Source organism: Poecile atricapillus, chromosome 18 (assembly GCF_030490865.1).
Source record: "Poecile atricapillus isolate bPoeAtr1 chromosome 18, bPoeAtr1.hap1, whole genome shotgun sequence".
NCBI classification, from domain to species: domain Eukaryota; kingdom Metazoa; phylum Chordata; class Aves; order Passeriformes; family Paridae; genus Poecile; species Poecile atricapillus.
In genome coordinates, this window is record NC_081266.1 from 4,898,260 (window position 1) to 4,916,676 (window position 18,417).

The 18,417-nt window shown below is 43.9% G+C and overlaps 1 protein-coding gene across 3 annotated transcripts in view; it reads right to left on the minus strand.

Annotated features, from left to right (window-relative positions):
• The window catches only part of BPGM (bisphosphoglycerate mutase), a 34,408-nt gene that overhangs the window by 7,363 nt on the left and 8,628 nt on the right, over nucleotides 1-18,417 (minus strand). The window contains exons 2-4 of one of the 3 annotated variants that reach the window (XM_058852869.1): nucleotides 11,938-11,980; nucleotides 7,228-7,320; nucleotides 4,222-4,877 (exon numbers count right to left, since the gene is read on the minus strand). In XM_058852869.1, coding sequence (XP_058708852.1) covers nucleotides 4,222-4,822 — 601 coding nt within the window. In that variant the 5' untranslated portion in view covers nucleotides 4,823-4,877; nucleotides 7,228-7,320; nucleotides 11,938-11,980. Of the gene's footprint in view, nucleotides 1-4,221; nucleotides 4,878-7,227; nucleotides 7,321-8,400; nucleotides 8,485-11,937; nucleotides 11,981-18,417 lie in introns of those variants that run through there. The other 2 variants (XM_058852867.1, XM_058852868.1) reach the window with 2 other exon arrangements.

The window sequence follows — 18,417 nt, forward strand, 5'->3', positions numbered from 1 at the left end:
TTATCCTCCATTTAGCCAAACTGGGTAACCAAACACACAAACTGGAAGTATCTCCAGGCAAGCTTAAGGCTTCACCTTCATGTGGCAGCCCATGGAGTGTTTTGAAGTATTTGTAGCTTGCAAAGTCCTACAGAGACAAACCCCACTGATTTTGAGCACCTACAGCACTTTCACAGGTTCAGATTCCCCTTCCCTCTCACCTGTTCTTACCAAGTTCCTCCCTTCTATTCCTATGGTCAGAGGAACCCCAAACCCACAAGAGCTATTGAGAATAACAACAGCTCTCCTCTCTGCATGTCAGCTGCACTTGAGGCCAGGTGATTCATCCAATAAAAGATCATACACATGATCAAATGCATAAATTCAGCCACAAAAGCTTGTTAAATACTGGTGCATTGTAATTGAGTTCCAAATCAGGTCATTGCATCCTTCCCACATGCTTAATGAAAATACTAAAGCTTTAGCCTAGTAAGGTAAATATTCAGAGCCACTTTCTGCCCTCCCTGCAGGCTGACAGAAGATCTAACTTCAACAGGGCAGAGGAGGGAAATTAGCAGAGTATTAGAATCTGGCTTTTGATCTTGACAGAATGTCAACTTGCTGTGCAAATTTTAAGGAAAGATGTGTGGGTTACAACCATGGTGCACATCATTTACATTTGTTTCACTCACATCTGCCAAGACTTTCTGTCTGTATTAGGTTTGCACAGCCAGGCTTTAGTAGATGGGGGCACCAAGAAAGAATTCCCATCCTCAGCACAATGGCTGGGGAGAAAAGATGCAAAAATAACTTGTGGGCCAAGACAAAGGCAGTTTACAGAAGCAAAAGTAGAGGCCAAGCACAGAAGCAAAGAAAAAGGATTTATTCTCTACTTCCCATCAGCAGGCAATCCAGCCACTTCCCACTAATCAAGGCTCCAATATGCAGAGCTATTGCTCCAATGTCATTACAAATGCCCTTCCTCCTTTCTCTTAGCTTTTACTGCTGAGCAGACATCATATGGGGTAAGGAATAAATATCCCTTTAGTCAATTTGGGTCAGCTCTCCTGGCTACCTCCCCTCCCAAGAGCTCCCCCCAACCCCAGCCTACTTGGGGATAATGTTGGAGAGATATTCCTGATGCTGTGGAAGCACTTCAACAGAAACAGGGCAAAGTGGTCACAAGTATTACTTGTGTAAGTATTAATGTCTTCATAAAGGGGTGCTGTCAAGAGGGCTCCAATATGAAGCACTGGTTACTAGATAAATAAAAAACTGTCCTCCCCCAAAGAGTTGAGAAAAAACACCTACAAATAGATGCTGTGCATCCAGGATGCTCATTTAGCATGACAGATTCTACAAACATTCCATACACCTTAATGAGGTCCATGCAGTACAAGGAGAACACAAGAACAAAACCCACACCCACAATCAAAGCCTTTTGAGCCTGATGCTGTTACTCCAATGATTGCATGCAAGTAGAAAGCAGAACTACATGTCCAGCTCTTTACCAATTACTCAGAACAAGGACAGCACAGATTCAGAGAATTGCAGGTCTGTTTCAAGAAAACACCTCCTTGAAATAATAACTTCAAGGGATAGTCTGTAGTCTTTTATGAAAAAAAAACTCAAATTGACACTGGAACAATTAGAATTGTTTCATCAGATCCAACTGAATGAAAACATTCCTATTTCCTGCCATTTAAAGTTTGAGCTACATCTTCCAAGATCAAGTTAACATCATGACTAAGACATCCAAGCAGCTGTGCAAGATTGCTGCTCGAGGCATTTGGAGCCCAGTTTTCAAAATGCCAAAAAAAAAAAAAAAAGGAAAAAAAGGCAAAACAGCTAAACTAGAGAGGCTTAGAAAACTCCCTTCAAGTACAGGACACACTAAGCTTATAAAAAAGAAAAATCTACAAAAACACAGCCCATTTCACAGTGGGTGCTATAAATACAGTTTAAGTATGGCAGAGTTTAAGCACTGTTGAATCAAGTCCAACTCTAGCAGGGTTCCAGAGCAACTCACAACCTTTCAGGAGAGAAAAGGAGAGACAGCCAGCAATGCAGACAAGGAACCTCATAGATCCAGCTAGTTTTAGGCCAAAAGAAAAAACAAAAACCAACAAAAACAAAACAACAAAGGCAGATTGTAATACCATGGGTCTCAAAGCTCTGTCCATGCTACCCTTCAGGCAAGCTCTTCAGAAATCCAATCTCCACTACATAGAGGGCAGGAGAGCCAGCAGGTACCTGCCGGTTGTTCCTGTGTGGGGTAGCTCACAAATGGCCACCAGAACCAGATCTCTGCCAGGGATTGCTCACATTTCCCTATGTAAGCATATGCTGGGAGGGTGAAGGTGTACTGCAAGACAAAGGATAGTTTTATTATACTTGGAGTATGGGCACTCCTGGAAGAATTACACAGAGTTAGCAACTGTCCCAAAAGAAAAGTTCTGCAGCACTGCTCCTCTCTGATCTCAGTGCAGCAAGAAATCCAGCCATGCTAACTCCAAAGCAGCCCTTGCCAGTCCCTGATGCTGCCAGCCCCTGTTTGCAGGCCTGCACAAGGAAGGAGCTCTGCAGGAACCTACATTCATTCAGCTGTCACCATTTCACCCACAAAGGGCTTGGCCAGCACGGTTTCATGGAGCTGGTTCAGCTCTTGGGAGGCAGGGGAGTCACCACAGCTGCAGATCCCTCTTCCCCTTTTCCCTTGATCACTTTACACAGTGTGGACAACCGCTCTGACCACAGCATGGAACTGACTGAACCAGCCCTTCCTCCTTCATCCAAGCAGTGATCTGCAGCCCAGGATTCACAGCCTCTCTAGTTCCAGAAGCCATTTGTACCTGTTCATTTCACAGGCTTCAGACTCCTGACAGTTCCAGCATGGCCAAATGCAAAAAGTACTCAGCAGACAGAGCCACAGAACAGGGGATTTTATAACTGAAACACAAAACTGAGTGGACACAATCCAGCCTGTGCATATTTGTAACTACAACTGTACTAGGCTGCATTCACACATATATAATCACTGAATTCTGCTCTACCCACGAAGAAATTAATATAGTTCAACTTCCAGTTTAGAATGACCTAGAAGCCAGGAGATGAAAGAGGAAGGGAGGGAAGACTCTAACAATGAAAAGGATGTTTTTTATCATAAAGTCACAAATAAGTCCTTTTCAAGACCACTTCTGGGATTTCCAGTCAAGGTTAAGACTTATTGGAGCAGGATCAGAGGGCCTCAAAAATGAACAGAGGGATGAAGCACATCTGTTAGGAAAGACTGAGTTGGGGCTGTTCAGCTTGGAGAAAAGAAGATTCCAGAGGGCCTCTAAGAAAGATGGAAACAGACTTTTTAGCAGGGCCTGTTGCAATAGGATAAGGGGTAATGGCTTTAAACTACAAGAAGATCATTTCAGACTAGATACAAGGAAGAAAATTCGTACAATGAGGCTGGTAAAACACTGGAACATGTTGCCCAAAGAGACAGCAGATATATCCCATTCTTGGACACATTCAAGGCCAGGTTGAACAGGACTCTTGACAGTTGAACAACTCTTAACAGACTCTTAATCTAGTTGAAGATGTCTCTGCTCATTGCACAGGGACTGGACTAGATGGCCTTTAAAAGATATTTCCCAACAGAAACCATTCTGTGGTAAATCAACAGCCTTGCTAAGCTACCAATTTGGCTGTTTATTGGGGTGCATTTTCTATATTGGAATATGGTGCAGTACTTGCACAAGCTTTAGCAAGTGCCTACTCCCTGTCACATAAATTTTAAATAAAAAATTATCAAGGTGACCAATCAGAGTAACAAGAACATCTCCCACAACCCAAGCCAAGCACTTTTATTCTGCTGTGTTACAGCAATGTTTTTTTAATTAAGAGATGATTATCACAGACCTGAAAAAGCAGCTGAAAAAAAAAACCAAAAATAATGTCAGCCTGCAGAGTTTTTGTGTATCTAAACCAACCACAAAGTTTGTTTGAATACAGTAGTTTTAAATGAACAATGAGAAATAGAATGAAAGCATCTGGCCCTTTCCTTAACTACAGGAACCTAACTAATTCTCTCACCTTTCCACATGTCCCAGTTTGCTTCCTTGACCAACCTTCTACTTCCTCCTTGGAGACCACAGACATTGCCCAGGTAATATACACTCCAGAGCAAGATATAAAGCTCCAAGCTGTTGAGTAAGGAGGAGAGGGGAAGGCTAAAACAAAGGCCCTTACCTTCCACGTGCTTCAGCAATGCCCTGCTGCTGTTGCCATGAGCAGAGATAAGAATCATTTTGCCACTTTTCAGTTCTGGCACTATCTTTTCATTCCAATAGGGAAGGAGTCTATCAAGCACATCTTTGAGACTTTCAGCCTTTGGGAGATTCTCCTGAGAGACATCACCGCATTTATAGCGGCGGTCGTTGTATATCTCTGCGTAGTAGGGGTGAGATTCAGAGATGGGAGGTGGAGTAACATCGTAGCTTCTTCTCCAGATCTTCACTTGCTCCTCCCCGTGGTTCAGAGCCATCTCTGCTCTGTTGAGCCCGATCAGAGCTCCATAGTGACGCTCATTCAGCCGCCAGGAGCTCTGGATGGGGACCCACTCCTGGCCCATCTCTTCCAGGATCAGCCAGGCAGTCTGGATGGAGCGGCTCAGCACTGAGGTGAAGACGAGGTCGAACTCGAAGCCCAGCGCTTTGAGGTGTTTGCCACAGTTCTGAGCTTCCTTTATCCCATCACTGCTCAGCTTCTGGTCCACCCAGCTGCAGAAGCGATTCTCCTTGGTCCAGGCTCCTTCCCCATGTCTTAGGAGAACGAGCCTATACTTTGCCATTTTGGTTGCAGCTTAGCACAGATGGCAGCTGGTCTGGCATCTAATAACAATACATCTGGACAAAGACATGAGAGAGACACATCAAACATCCTACAGATAATGCGTTACAAGTAGCAAAACGGCAGTGAAAAGTAAACAACTACCAGAAACAAAACAACCAACAAAACAAGTGTCTGCTGAGTATGATTTTACAATTGAGAGTGGGAGGAATTCCAAACCAAGAGACCTCACGTGGGAAGGAAAGTGCCGTTCTTCACCCAGCTTGTTGCAACTAGCCCACTTAAACAATTGATTAGGAGCAGATTTGTACAAGCTGCTCCAGCCTACAGGTTTCCCTCAAGTGCTTAAACAGAGCCTCACTCAGTACCACAGGCTCCCAGAGCAGCAATCTCTCTCACTGGGGGACTCTGAGGTGCCACATGTAGCTCCAGCCCATGAGGGCTCTCCAGACCCTCCCTGCTCTGAGGGGATGCAGGCACAGACAGCAGCTGTGGCCCTCAGAACTGCAACTGGCAACACACAAAACCTTATCAGCTTTTCTCAAAGGAGATTTCAACACAATCACACTCTGCATAATTTCCTCATATCCCCATCCTGTCCTGCTAATTAAGCCAGTCTATGCTTGATTTTTTCCCCAGGCCACCTCCTCCATGCTCAAGTGTGACAACACAGATACTCTGGGATGCCATGTTCAACTACTGAGTCCTCATTTCACTGAATCTGCAAGTGACCTCACAGATTATCCCATCCTCTTCCTGACTTTCAAGTCTATTTTTCCTCTCCTGTCTGTGAATTACAATGCCAGATTCATGGGCACCAGAATTAATGTTTTCACTTTTGGAGTGGGCACAAAAGGCCTATTTGCTGTCCTCATTAAGTCAGACAGCTACACATTCATAAGGCCAAACAGTACCTTTCTCTTTTTTCTTGACCAAGCAGCATCACCTCTGGATTGTCTTCAATGGCAGATACATTCTAACAACACATCCAAGGGCCTGCCAGGGTGGTCAAAGATCTGACAGCAGATGATGGAATGCCTGAAAGGTCCATCTAACAAAGGACTGCAACTCTGAAAACCCCACCTGATCCCTCTGACCCGAGACACAGGCTAGATGGAATGGACAGAGCGGGGGAAAAATATAAAAATACAACTCTGCACTGGGGGAATTGCTGTACCTCAGATGAATATGAAGTGCTCCCAAAACCATGGACAGTGGGAGACTGAGCTCTGACTTCTGCACACCCAACCTTGGGCTTATTTCCATAAGAAACACACTTAAAGGAGCTCCCATCATCTCAAATCAGTTGGAGCTGCTTCCATCACACTCCAAGTATCTCAAATTCAAGCCCAGTGTGACCCTGAATTAGGTCAGCAGGATGGGATAGGCCCATGCATTCTAGGTTCTGGGAAACACCCAGCACAATACCAGCATTCATTTTTCCAGACTTTCAAAAAAAAGCATCTAGAAAAGTTAAATTCAGGAATCTGATCTTGCAGCTTAGTTCTCCTCTAATCTCATGTTAAGACAGCATTTACATCACACAAAGGCACTATGCAAAACCCCCCAATGCTAACTCCTGCCTAATGGCACAGCTCAGGATTAGAAAGCCTTTGAGGACTGAGATTTTTACAGAGTATCAGGAAGTATTGTTTGACACACAATACAAAATACAAAAATTTTGTATTCAAGAAATACAAAAGAAAGTCTTATTTCATGCAAAGGCAGGCTGAGATTTGTGTAGGGCAAGGAACATCTCAGACAAAATTGCCTGCACAGTCCACTTTTTCCACTCCTGATAATCAGCTGCACTTTAAGCAAAGAAATCAGCTATTGCTAGGAGTCAGGTATTATGTCACATCAGACCCAACACTAAACTGCACTCTGTAAGATCCAGGCTTGTAACAAGAACAAGTATTTGATAGAATTTCCACCTAAAGCAACTGGTTCTTACTCAACATACCAGCGATACAATTAAAAAATTGCACTGTGTTCACAGCATGAGCTGCTACAAAAAACATCTCCACAGAAAGCTCTATCTCTACAGATGCCTCATTATTCAGATGAGTTTATTCTATTATCCACAGAAATAAATTGCATAAGCTACAAAACCAAATTAAGACCCAACAATAGGGGTGATGCACCTCTTTGCCAAAGTTCAGTTGGCATTTTAGCCAAAAGCAATAAGAAATTTAGCTAGTATAAGAGACACAGTTACACAAAGCCCAAAAATCATCTGGGTGCCATAAACTCCAGTTCACTTATATAAAACATTAGGCAGAAGCACAATTCTCAAACAAATTTAGAAAGAGCTAGCTGACACAGAGTTGTTTAAATATCAGTCCACTTCTGGAAGCACTTAAACCAGAAAGCCTTAGAGCAACACATGGAAATAATCCTACTCACCTTTCCTATGGCAAAGGAACAACCTACACAAATCCCAGTACAGGCTCAAGAGCTGCTTTATACGGAGACCACCACACACTCTTGGCTGGTTACCTGCAGGGAAAGAATAAACACTGAGCGCTCACAGAAAGAGCCCACAAGTGCAAATGGTCATGCCAGCCACCATTTGCTCTCCAAGTTGTTAAAAAAATAGAGCACACACCCCTTGTAAGGGCTGGGAAAGTTACCAAACGCCTTCTCCCAAAAAGAGATGCCAATGCACAACTCCTGCATTTCTAACAAGGGAAAGTTTCTGGTCTCCCACAGGCCCCGGGATATCATTTGCTTCCTAAGATTTGTTTAGGCTGCAATTACATAGCTGTAGCATGCAGAAATCTACCAAAAGCTCTTGGACACCATGGAGGATACAGAGAACAGACACGGATCCAGCACAGAGGCACTGGAACAGGATATCCATAGAAGCTGTAGGTGCCCCATCGCTAGAGGTGTTCAAGGCCAGGCTGGTTGGAGTCTTGAGCAATGTGGTCTAGCGAAAGGTGTCCCTGCCCATGGCACGGGGGGTGGAAATAGATGGCCTTTAAGGTCCCTTCCAACCCAAAGCACTCTGTGGTTCCGTCTGTGATAGAACAGAAACCCAGAGCCCCAGCTCAGCCCAGGAGAACAGCGCACGGTGCTCGGGATAACATCTTACACCGGCGGATCTCTTGGCCAAGCACAGCTTTAATGTCTAACACCAGTGGCTGTCACTTCCAGTGCTCCTGCTCCAGCCGGGACAAGCTCCCCTGCTCATCCCTTTTATAAGGCGTCCCTGTGGGGAGCACCTGCGTGTCCCAGCCCTCCCCGAGCACGGAGGCTCGGCCACAAGTAGGGCAGCACCTCCCGGACAGGCGCAAACCCCCGCGGCTGCCAGCGCGGGGCGGCGACCCGCACACGAACACAAACACGGCCCGGGGCCCGCGGGCACGGCCCCGGGGCACACACGCGGTGCCTCGCAGCCTCCGCCCCCTCGGGAAGCCGCCGCTTCCCCGGGGCACAGCCCCACCATCCCTCCCCGGAGCGCCGGAACAGCCCCGCCGAGGGAGCCCCCCCCCCTCCCCGAACCCAGGGCCGCTCCACCTCCTGCCCGCTGCCCGCTCCCCACCCCGAGCTCCCGGCAATGCTCCCGGGAATTACCGGGCTGAAGCCGCGCTGCCTCACGGGGAGCGCCGGAGCCGCCGCCGGGCCGGCCGAGGGGCGGACCGCGCGTCTTATTGCGAGAGAGACGCGCTCTGATTGGCCGGCCGGCGCGATGGACAGCGGCGCCAGCCAATGGGCGCGGCGCGGGGCGGTGACGCGCTGCCCCGGGCCCCGCGCTCAGCCCGGCGCTGCCGAGCCCGGCGGGGCTCGGGGATGCTGCGGCCGTCCCGGGCCTCCTCCCTCCGGCCCTCCCGGCTCTCCTCCCTCCGGCCCTCCCGCGGCAATGCCGGCCTCCCGGAGCGGCCCATCTGCCGCCAGGGACCGCGGCAGAGATGCTGGCTCCCCCCGCGGCTCTGGGCACGCAGGCGGCGCTTTGTGAAGCGGGGAAACGGGGTCGCGCCAACGCACGACCGGAGGCATCCAAACCTCTGGCTTCTCCCGAAACCGCTTTAGGACCTTCTGGTTTTGGTAAAAAGCAAGGGTCCAAAATCTAATTACTCATAATGAAATCAATAGCCAAAAGAATAAAAGAATTGGACGTGAGTCTTCCTAAGGATCAAGCTAGCTCACTCATTCCCACAGGCTGCAATCCAAATATAAAGTAATTAAAAACAATTAATGTTTTTACAACAATCTAGTTCGAAACAAGAGGAAAGTGGAGTGGAAAGATGGTGTCCTTTAGTGCTTCTATTGCCATAGGTCTGATTTTATCTTAAAGAAGAAGCAGAGCACATCTTTCATACCCCTTCAGAGTCATAATTTCTTCTCTAAATGCTTACCCTGAACAGCCACGAGGTAAAGCTTAGAGGGCCACAAACTGGATGCAAACCAAATATATTCTATCATCCTCTCTGCAGGGGATAGAGGTGATCTTCCCTTTTTTAATAAGTTAAAAAAAGACTGCATGAAAATGAAAGATTCAGATTCTGATAGGAAAAAGTGGCATGATTAAATTTAATAAAATTTGGGGCAGAGTTATTAAAATAATATCTCTGTTGTGCTGTGAAGAGAAACGGTCTAATTTTACATTTATAGGGAATAGATCCTAAAATGTCAGTGGGAAAGAAGGCTAATCCAAGTGAAACACTGCTTTGCTAGGCTCATAGCACTAGCAAAGTGTTTACCCTCAGTGGTAACGGTGGCCAGGCTGCTGGTGAGCTGCGTCCTGCATCTCTTTGGTGATTACTGCACTTTGTTCCTCATTCATTTGGGAAGCTCTAGAAAGCATTCTGCATCTCAGGGAGAATACTTTCAATGCCTTCCCTGATAGAGCAATTCCTGACCCCACCACAGAACCACAATAAAATGTGCTGCTTCTGCAGAATATTTCTACTGGATGTGCATTGTACTTAACAGTTACATATAAAATCCTTTTCACCTCATCCACCAACTTTAATAACTACCTTTCATTCCTGTCAGCTTTGTCTAAGCCAGAACTTAAGAGTATAAACCCAGTCCAGCCTATGTGATCAAAGCAATACTCAAGTTCTTGGTGTAGAAGAGTTTGATTTGCCAGATCAGCTCCAACTGGTGAAGAGAAATGCTCCAACCCCCCCTGCACGACCACACACCTGCAGTCACCATGCCTTCAGGCAAACTGCTTGGCTGACTTTGTAAGGAAAAGAAGCAAAGTTCCTAGAGATGGAAGGAAAAATAGCTTTTCTTGAATATCAGAACTATGTGCATTGGCTGTACATCAATCATCAAGAATACAATTAACAGAAAGAAACATTTTATGCCAATGTGCAGTCGTGAATGAGTAGACAGTACCCCATGCCACAATCCAGGACTTCTATGGCCATTAAATACAGATTTTTGTCTCCTTTAGTCTCTAGGCAAGACCATTTCATTAGCACGGCAAAAACAGCCTAATGACTTTGATTCACATTTCAAACTATCCAAGGACATAGAGTCAAAGCCACAACCCTGTGCGTGACTTCTTGCAGACAGCTACACTCACTAGGCAGCTATTATCTCTCAGACCAGCTGGCTTGTGTTTTTCAGGATCTCTGCTCTGGAGCCCTTCCAGCCTGTTGCATTTAGCTGGAATGTTTGTGGCAGAATTAGTCCAGGAAACTCCTTTCCTCAACCCATAAACTTCCACCAGGGCACCAGTGCAACTGCACCGCTCTGAATAAAGGCCTGGAGCTGAGCAAGGCAGATGCAGAAGAAAACAGAACTGGAAGAAAAAAAGGCTGATTAAGGATTGATTCAAACTGTGGCAAACAGGAGTCTTCTTCACTGATTATGGCCTTGGTACTCTTTCACAGAATAGTTACTTTGTTCAAAGCCAGATCCAGTGCTTGCCACAGAGCATTGCAGACATTCCCATTTTAATTTCCAGAAAACCCTGAGCTCTTTGTTTAGAACTATTTGATACATGATCTGTCTTCATTAATAATTTCATGCTCAAAATACACTTCTGTAATCAAGTCCTTGCACTCTTTAATAACCCTGAAACCCTCTCTCTAAAACTTCTCCTGTGTTTTCCTACATGAATTTACATCTCCTTTTCTAGACCCTCCCTACTCCTTTCCAGCCCATTCTCTCTGCTGCCCAGATGTGTGCCCAGGGACTCTCACTCACTTTTTTTCTGGGATTGCAGGCTCATTCAGGTAATTTTCAACACTTGACATTTCTTTCCCCTACAAAAAACCTAGATCTTTCCTGTCTACAAAAAAAACCCTGACTTTCCTGTCTGCCATCCAAGTTATTGTCTCACATTCCTCTGCAACTATTCTGATAGCCCACAGACAAATTTGTATGGAGAAAGCTCTGGGAGTATAACACACTACAAAGAGAAAAACATCCTTACTGCCTTCTGAGGATTCAGAATTACAACACTGTAAAATTACTCTGGCTAAATCCATCTCTTCATACATCTCTACGCACCAGATCTCGGTCTGTAACACAAGGAAAATGAACCTTTTTCCATCAGAGCTCAGGGAGCAGGAGCAGGCACTGTAACATAAGGAAAATCAACCTTTTTCCATCAGAGCTCATGGAGCAGGAACAGGCACTGTAACACAAGGAAAATGAACCTTTTTCCATCAGAGCTCAGGGAGCAGGAGCAGGCAAGGACATGCCAGGCTCCTGTCTCTCTGCTGGAGCCACTCACCACATCTTGCAGTACCCACACATGTGGCTCTCAGCATTTCCTTGGCTGGAGCACACCTGTGTGTTGGTAATTTTTCATCACACACCTACCCCTATTTGTCAACATATCACACCAGCACATCTTAAACCAAGCCTATTATTACCTCAGACTTGGGGGTGCACCTGACAGAGCAGCCAGGCACACCTTGCAGTCACACAATTACAATTTAAGCTCCTTGGCAAAGGCCCTTTTTCACATTTAGTTTCACTAGTTTAGGTACTGTTCAACACCTGCTCAATACAATGTTCCTTTCCTGTGTTAACACAGTGGGGCTTTCATCCTGTTTGGGTAAGGAAGCAATACACAACTTCAGGAGATTCTCCTTCTATCAAAAGCAGAAGTATAAGCCCATGTGAAGAGAAAATAAAGTACTTTACCTTTTTTTTTCTTCTCTCTAACTGCACTACTTGGAGGGAAAATCTGTTTAAAAAACAAAAAGAAAAAGTTGAGTGTGTCAGCACTCTTAAACTAAGCCTGCATTTCTCACCAGAATCAGAACTTTAGTCTTTAAGGAAGTGCAGAAGTTTTTCTGCATCATTAATACCAAATAAATGACCAAGAAGGAGGAAGAAAATACATAAAAGCTCTCATTATATGCAAAACAGATGGAGGGAAGCTGCTTTGTGAGGCATCATATTCTAAACCTGAAGTGGGAACTGAATTTTTTATGTAATCCCAATAGCTAGTTACTGATAATGTTATTCTGAAGTAAAAAAAAATTACTTCTGTTTGTTCTTCTGAAATATTAACTAAAAAAAAAATTATTTCTAGATATCCCAAGCTGAGAACACAGGCATGGGAGAAAAACTTATATTCTCCATGCTCTTAAAACCATTATATTGTCATCTTCAAATAAACACCTCAGCCCAAGCAAGTGCCTAGAACATACAAAAAAGTGTGTGGAACACAATGTTCTGAAGAAATCTTCATGGATACAGTTCTAGTCTTCAAAAATACTCTGAAAAAAGTTTTACAAGGTATCAATGGCTAGGAAAAGAAATTTCTTTCTCACAATCAAAAGTTTTCCCATTTTTAGAGCCAGAGACAAAATCTGAAAATTTACAAGGTTCACTTTTAAATTTTGTGGGTTTGGAGGGGTTTACATTTCAGATTTTGGTTTGGAGCATTTCACTGGTTTTTAGTCACAATATTGTCCAAATTAACTTCTTGTAGCAGTATCAAAAGCAAAGAAAATCCTGTGATGAAATCTGCTTTTTTTTCCCTCATAATAAACAAAGTGCTCCAGACACCAGACGTCAGTAAGGAACTGTCTGGGAAGAGATAATTTTAAAGGGCTTTGAAAAAAGAAAGCAGCAGGGTGGTGTCTAGTCACGATAAGTTATTTTGAAAACACACTGGATAGTGCTGATACTAGAGCATGATGACAGCACATAACAATCTGGGCAAATACAACCAAAAAGGGTAAAATGGGAACTTTTGTGTTGTTGCAGAGAATGGTGAGAACAACAAACACACACTACATATTTAAGTTCATGTGTATTAACTTTCTTGTTATGAAAAATTAATGGTTCACCTCAAAAAAAAAAAAACAAAACTGCTCTAAAGTCTTTTATTTCCATGTTACAATGAACCTTGGATTAACTAAGACTTTGTTGATGTGTGTGTGTAGAGTTATCTCTGTCTGTATTTATGATGTTTGTTTTCACACAAATTTGATTTTCTTGTACAAATCACAAAGACTTTTCTGGTGCTTCTTGTGTTTCTGTCCATGGTATGTGGCTCCCTTGCATCACACCATTTTACAAATCAAGACTGGCTGAAGTTCAGTTTGGTTTTGAATGGAGCACAAAAATGAGCTTCCTATATAAAAAGTCTGTCCTATGTGTTATGGTCACATAATATCAAGAGAAGGACTGAGTCACACTGTTCTTCCAGTTTACTGTAACTCCTCAGAATTCACTGGGGCTGCTCCTGACCGTAAAAAGCAACAAAATCAGGCCTCTCTTTTACAGGATTGTTTCCCAGGAAACTTTAGGACTTAGGTTGCTAAATAAATAGCTGTGTATCACAAGTCAATTCATGCTTCCTCCTCCTCCACCCCACCTCATTTCTTTAACAAAAAAGGAGCATGAGTGGAAAGACAGACAGGATTAATAAATCATGCATGATGGGGAGTCAAAATATCCAACTTCACAGAGTTTTTCAATTCAAATTTTTCAAATCTGTTTTACTTACATGGAAAACCATTCACTTAAATAATTTTGTGCCTGACTTCTACTCTTTTTCTATTCAGAATTAGTCTATTCCTCTATATTGTCACCATATCTTGCTATCCATGGAAGGGCCAGAAAAAATATTCTGCCTGTAATTCAGTATTTCTCTCCTTTTTATCTTAAAAAGAGACTTTTCTGCTTCAGCACTGTCCAACATTTAACATTTTGGACAGGTCAAGTACTTGTTTAAACATTCAGTATTGCTGTCCTTATTCTTCTGGGTACTGCATCTGTAATATATCAAACACAGGACTGAGCCAAGATCAATACAAGGATGTGTGAGGGAAAAGAATGGGCACTAGGTCCTGCCCTTCTTAAGGAGGAATTTGCAGCAGTAGATTCATCTGGCAACAACCTGTTTTCTGTTTGGGGAAGGGTATAATGTGTCTAGAAACACACCACAGAATGAGGCACGTGCTGTTGGACCAAGGCCTCTTGCCCTTTTCAAGATCCAGAAACTTTAGAGATGAAGAAGCCACTTTACCTGCTCTTATGGTTGCATGTGGTTTGGGGGGCAGCTGGGAACACACCCAGGCCAAAACAATTTTTCTGGCTTCAGCAGCAACCCACACATGGCCACCATCTCTGCCCAGCCCCTGGGCTCCACACACATTCCAGCTGCAGGACGAGCTGAGTCCCCAGCCAAGACAATTGCTGGAAGCCTCGTGCTAGAACAATGTTCAGCCCATGGCCTCCTCCCTGCACATCCTGAATTCCTTCTGGAAATGACAGATGCTGAGAGTGCAGGAGCCCATCTGACCAAGCCCAGAGCAGAGCTGGAGCACAGAGCGCGATAACTGCACAGCCACGGATTAGTGAAGGACAATGAGCTGAACTTCTGTGGGAATCACTGGACCTTCCACATCCCCACTAAATGTTCCTGTTGCCCACGGGTCCTGCCATGTGACGGGAGAAACACCACATGAGGTTCTGCTCTCCTATTTACAAAACCTGAGTAACTCAGTCAGCTAAAACAATCTGGCTCCCCTGTTGTGTACGAGTTCAGGTTATAAAGCAATTTCTATTCAGCTCCAACTGTACAGATTCCACAGTGCTATTTTTCATGTTGTTCCTAATTGAGATGAACTCTTTGGTTTTACTGTGTGCTTCATTTTGTTTTGTTTTTCAAACACTAGGGAAATATTTCCAACACTTTTCAAAACTTTTGTGGTTTTTTAAAAGGGAAAACTTATCTCTTCCTCTACTCTTAAGACATTCAAAGCATCCCTTTCCTTGTCAAAACCAGACATGGCTTACTGCTGAAACTTGAAAGGAAGCATGAAAATATTTTTCCGTGAGAATAAGAGCCTCCACCTGGCAAGAAAAATAGTCAACTGCTCTCTAAAGTGATGAGCTTTGGAAAACCTACAGTCTGCATATACAAGAAAGGAAAATCCCATTCCTGTGATAACCATGCCTACCAACAGAACTGGACAGGAATGTAGGTCTGGGATGGGCAAATTTTCCATTTATAGATGAGATGGGTTTGGATGCTGGCCATGGTGTTCTTCCTACTTAATTGAAGTTGCCTCTCCCCACATTACAAAGCCCATTCTCCCACAGAAACAACTGAGAAGGTTTGGTCTTTGTTGATGCTTTGGTACTTCCTCTTTTTACAGGGCTTGACCTAGAGAAAATCAAGCAAAGTATTTGCCAGTCCCACATTAATCCACCTCTCCAGTCTGTGATCAGAAGGTTTCTTTTTAGAAGTTAAAGAAAAGACACAAAAGACACTGACATGTTTCTGCTTCCACAGCAACCAGTCCTGGCCTGTGCAAGGAAGTTGAAGTTTAATTAAACCAGTTCAAAAACTGACGCTGTTAAATTAATGTGAAGTCTTTGAGAGGATGGATGTTATTTTACTGGAATCGTTTCTACTGTTTTAACTGAAGTGGTAAGGAAGGGATTTAAGCTAAATCAATACACAACATACTTCAACTGATATGTGTCCAAAAAAGGCATTTGCATCAGCATAATGAAACAGTGCAAGATTTTCATGTAGACAAGACTCAGAAGAAAATATAACTATATTATTCTTTGGGAATATTGTGAACATGCCTTGTTTTGCCCTTGTCTGCTGTCAACACCTCCTCCACTGCCTCCAGGGGTCTGCTCCCCACTGCCTGACAGTTTTATTAACTCTCTCTTCCTGTCCTGTTTACCCCCAGGTACCCATTTGTTGGCAAGTTACACTTCTCTTTATCACCAAACCACCACCCCATTTGATGTAGTTCTCAAAAACTGTAGCTTCCTGCAGTTCTGCTCAGTTAAAAGGTTCCTCTTCAGGGTAGTTTCAACTTGACGTTCCCCAGATTTTCCCCTTTCCTCTACTTGTAACAGTAATAGTTACTCCAGCTTCAGAAGGCAATTGCCTAGGTTTTTATCAGAACCCAAAATACATTGTTTCAGGTTTCTTGTGTGCCCAGTGCTGTGGAAACATCAGACTGTGATCACTCCTTCTGGGAGGCCCATCTTGATCCAGAGGGTGACACACAGTGAGAAAAAGTATTAAAAAAGGCCATTTTTAGCAGCTACTCTCTCAGCTTTGCATGATATCCCAGCACCTCTTGAGCTCACTGGTTTACACTAGACTGGGGAATGTCCTGGGGAAGAAGGAAATGTAAATTCTTACTCTTCTTACTGTTCTTGGTTTGCCCCCAGAGGCCAGCATGGCCAGGTCAACCCTGGGATGCAGATCCTGAGGAATTTTTTCTCCCCGTTTTTCCTGAGGCACCAGCACTGCTGCCCTGGGAGCTGCAGGAGGAACACAGGGGATCCCTGGGGACGAGGCACAGAAAAACAGCTCAGAAATCTCAACATCCAGCCATTCCGAGCACACCAGGGCCAACATACAGCATAGGTCAGACAGGATTTGGTACTACACTGGCTGAACAAAGAGCTGGCAAACATTTTACCAAATGGCTCCTTTCCACATTATTGGATCCATGGCAAATTTCCCAATGGAAGCAGCTTCTGGCCACAAAAGTGCAGTTAACAACCCAAATCTGTACAGCACACCCTGCTTCCTACCAGCTGCACATGGCCACAGACCCCACAGACAGCTGCAGGCAAAAGCTGGAGCTGTTGAGCACAGGAGAGCACTCCCAGTTGTAGTAAATCCAACCATACTAAATTTTAGATAGTCTTTCTGCTTCTCCTTGGACACAAATGATGAAGGTAAGTGCCTTGTTAACAGGAGGGAAAAAACAGACTTGATTTCCCCTCCACGTGCATAACAGTGATTAAAAGTGCGAGTTTTGGAACACCTCTGGTTGGAGACCATCTCACATTTCAGAGCAAAAGACAGCAGGGAAAATGGAATTATTTTCTATGACTTGAGTTTAAGATCAGTCAATTTAGAAAATTGGTATGTTAGTGAGAACTGGCTTGCAGTTATCTTTTGCAATTTCCTCTTTAAACACAGATTTGTATCTTTTGAGTCCCTACCAGAAAATTTTCAAGTCTATTAATTTATTACAAATGTAAACCACCTTTATTTTTTTTCTTCTTATCCTTTTTTAGGAAAAGAGGCAGAGGAAGAGAGACTTACAACTTCTCATTATTACAAAATCTAAGGAATCCAATATCCAGTTCAATCTGCTGAGTTAAGACTGAAGAAATGCAAAAGCAGTGGCCACAAACAAGTTTAACTCTGCCCCCGTGTGTGCAAACATTAAAACACATCCATCCACCCTGGATCCTGCTCTGGTTTTGTGCTAAAGGGTGTGTTAGTTTGTGGCAGTAATTATATATGGCATCCACAATGACCATGAAGCTACAGCACACTTATACACTCATATGTCTTTGCATTATGAAACTCTTTTATTACTGCATTGGCTGCTAAAAAAAAAGACACAAAGATATGCCTGCTGCCCACAATAATAATAATAACAATAATAACAATAATAACAATAATAACAATAATAACAATAATAATAATAAATTAAAAATAAATAATTAAAAATAAATATATAAAAATAGAATAGAATAGAAATAATTATATTATAAAAAAATGATAAGACAAGAAAAGGTGAAGAAAATAAAGAAGAAAGGAAGGAAAGGAAGGAAAGGAAGGAAAGGAAGGAAAGGAAGGAAAGGAAGGAAAGGAAGGAAAGGAAGGAAAGGAAGGAAAGGAAGGAAAGGAAGGAAAGGAAGGAAAGGAAGGAAAGGAAGGAAAGGAAGGAAAGGAAGGAAAGGAAGGAAAGGAAGGAAAGGGCAGTTCTGGAATTTTACCAGAGGGATGATTCTGTTAAGATTGGGGAAAAACAGGGACTTAATTTTACTTCTCACAGTTGGCACACATGCCCTGTGTGAATTTCCCTGTCCTACACTGTGCCTCACCTTTCAGCCTGAGAAGGGGATACCAACACCTTTGGGGAGGGTGAAAAGGAGCTCCTTCCTCCCCTGCAAACTCCCCCTGAGGTTTCTCCAGCTGTGTCACTTCATCAGCACACATGGTGACAAGGCTCCATCAAGGAGAGATGGCACTGCAGGAGTTGATCCTGGCAGAAACACCAGCAGGATCAGGACACACCCGCCCTCAACCCTTATCTTCTCATAAGGGAAAGGTCTACAGGGCACACCACTGCCAAGCTCCGAGTAATCACTGTAATTTTTAATCTG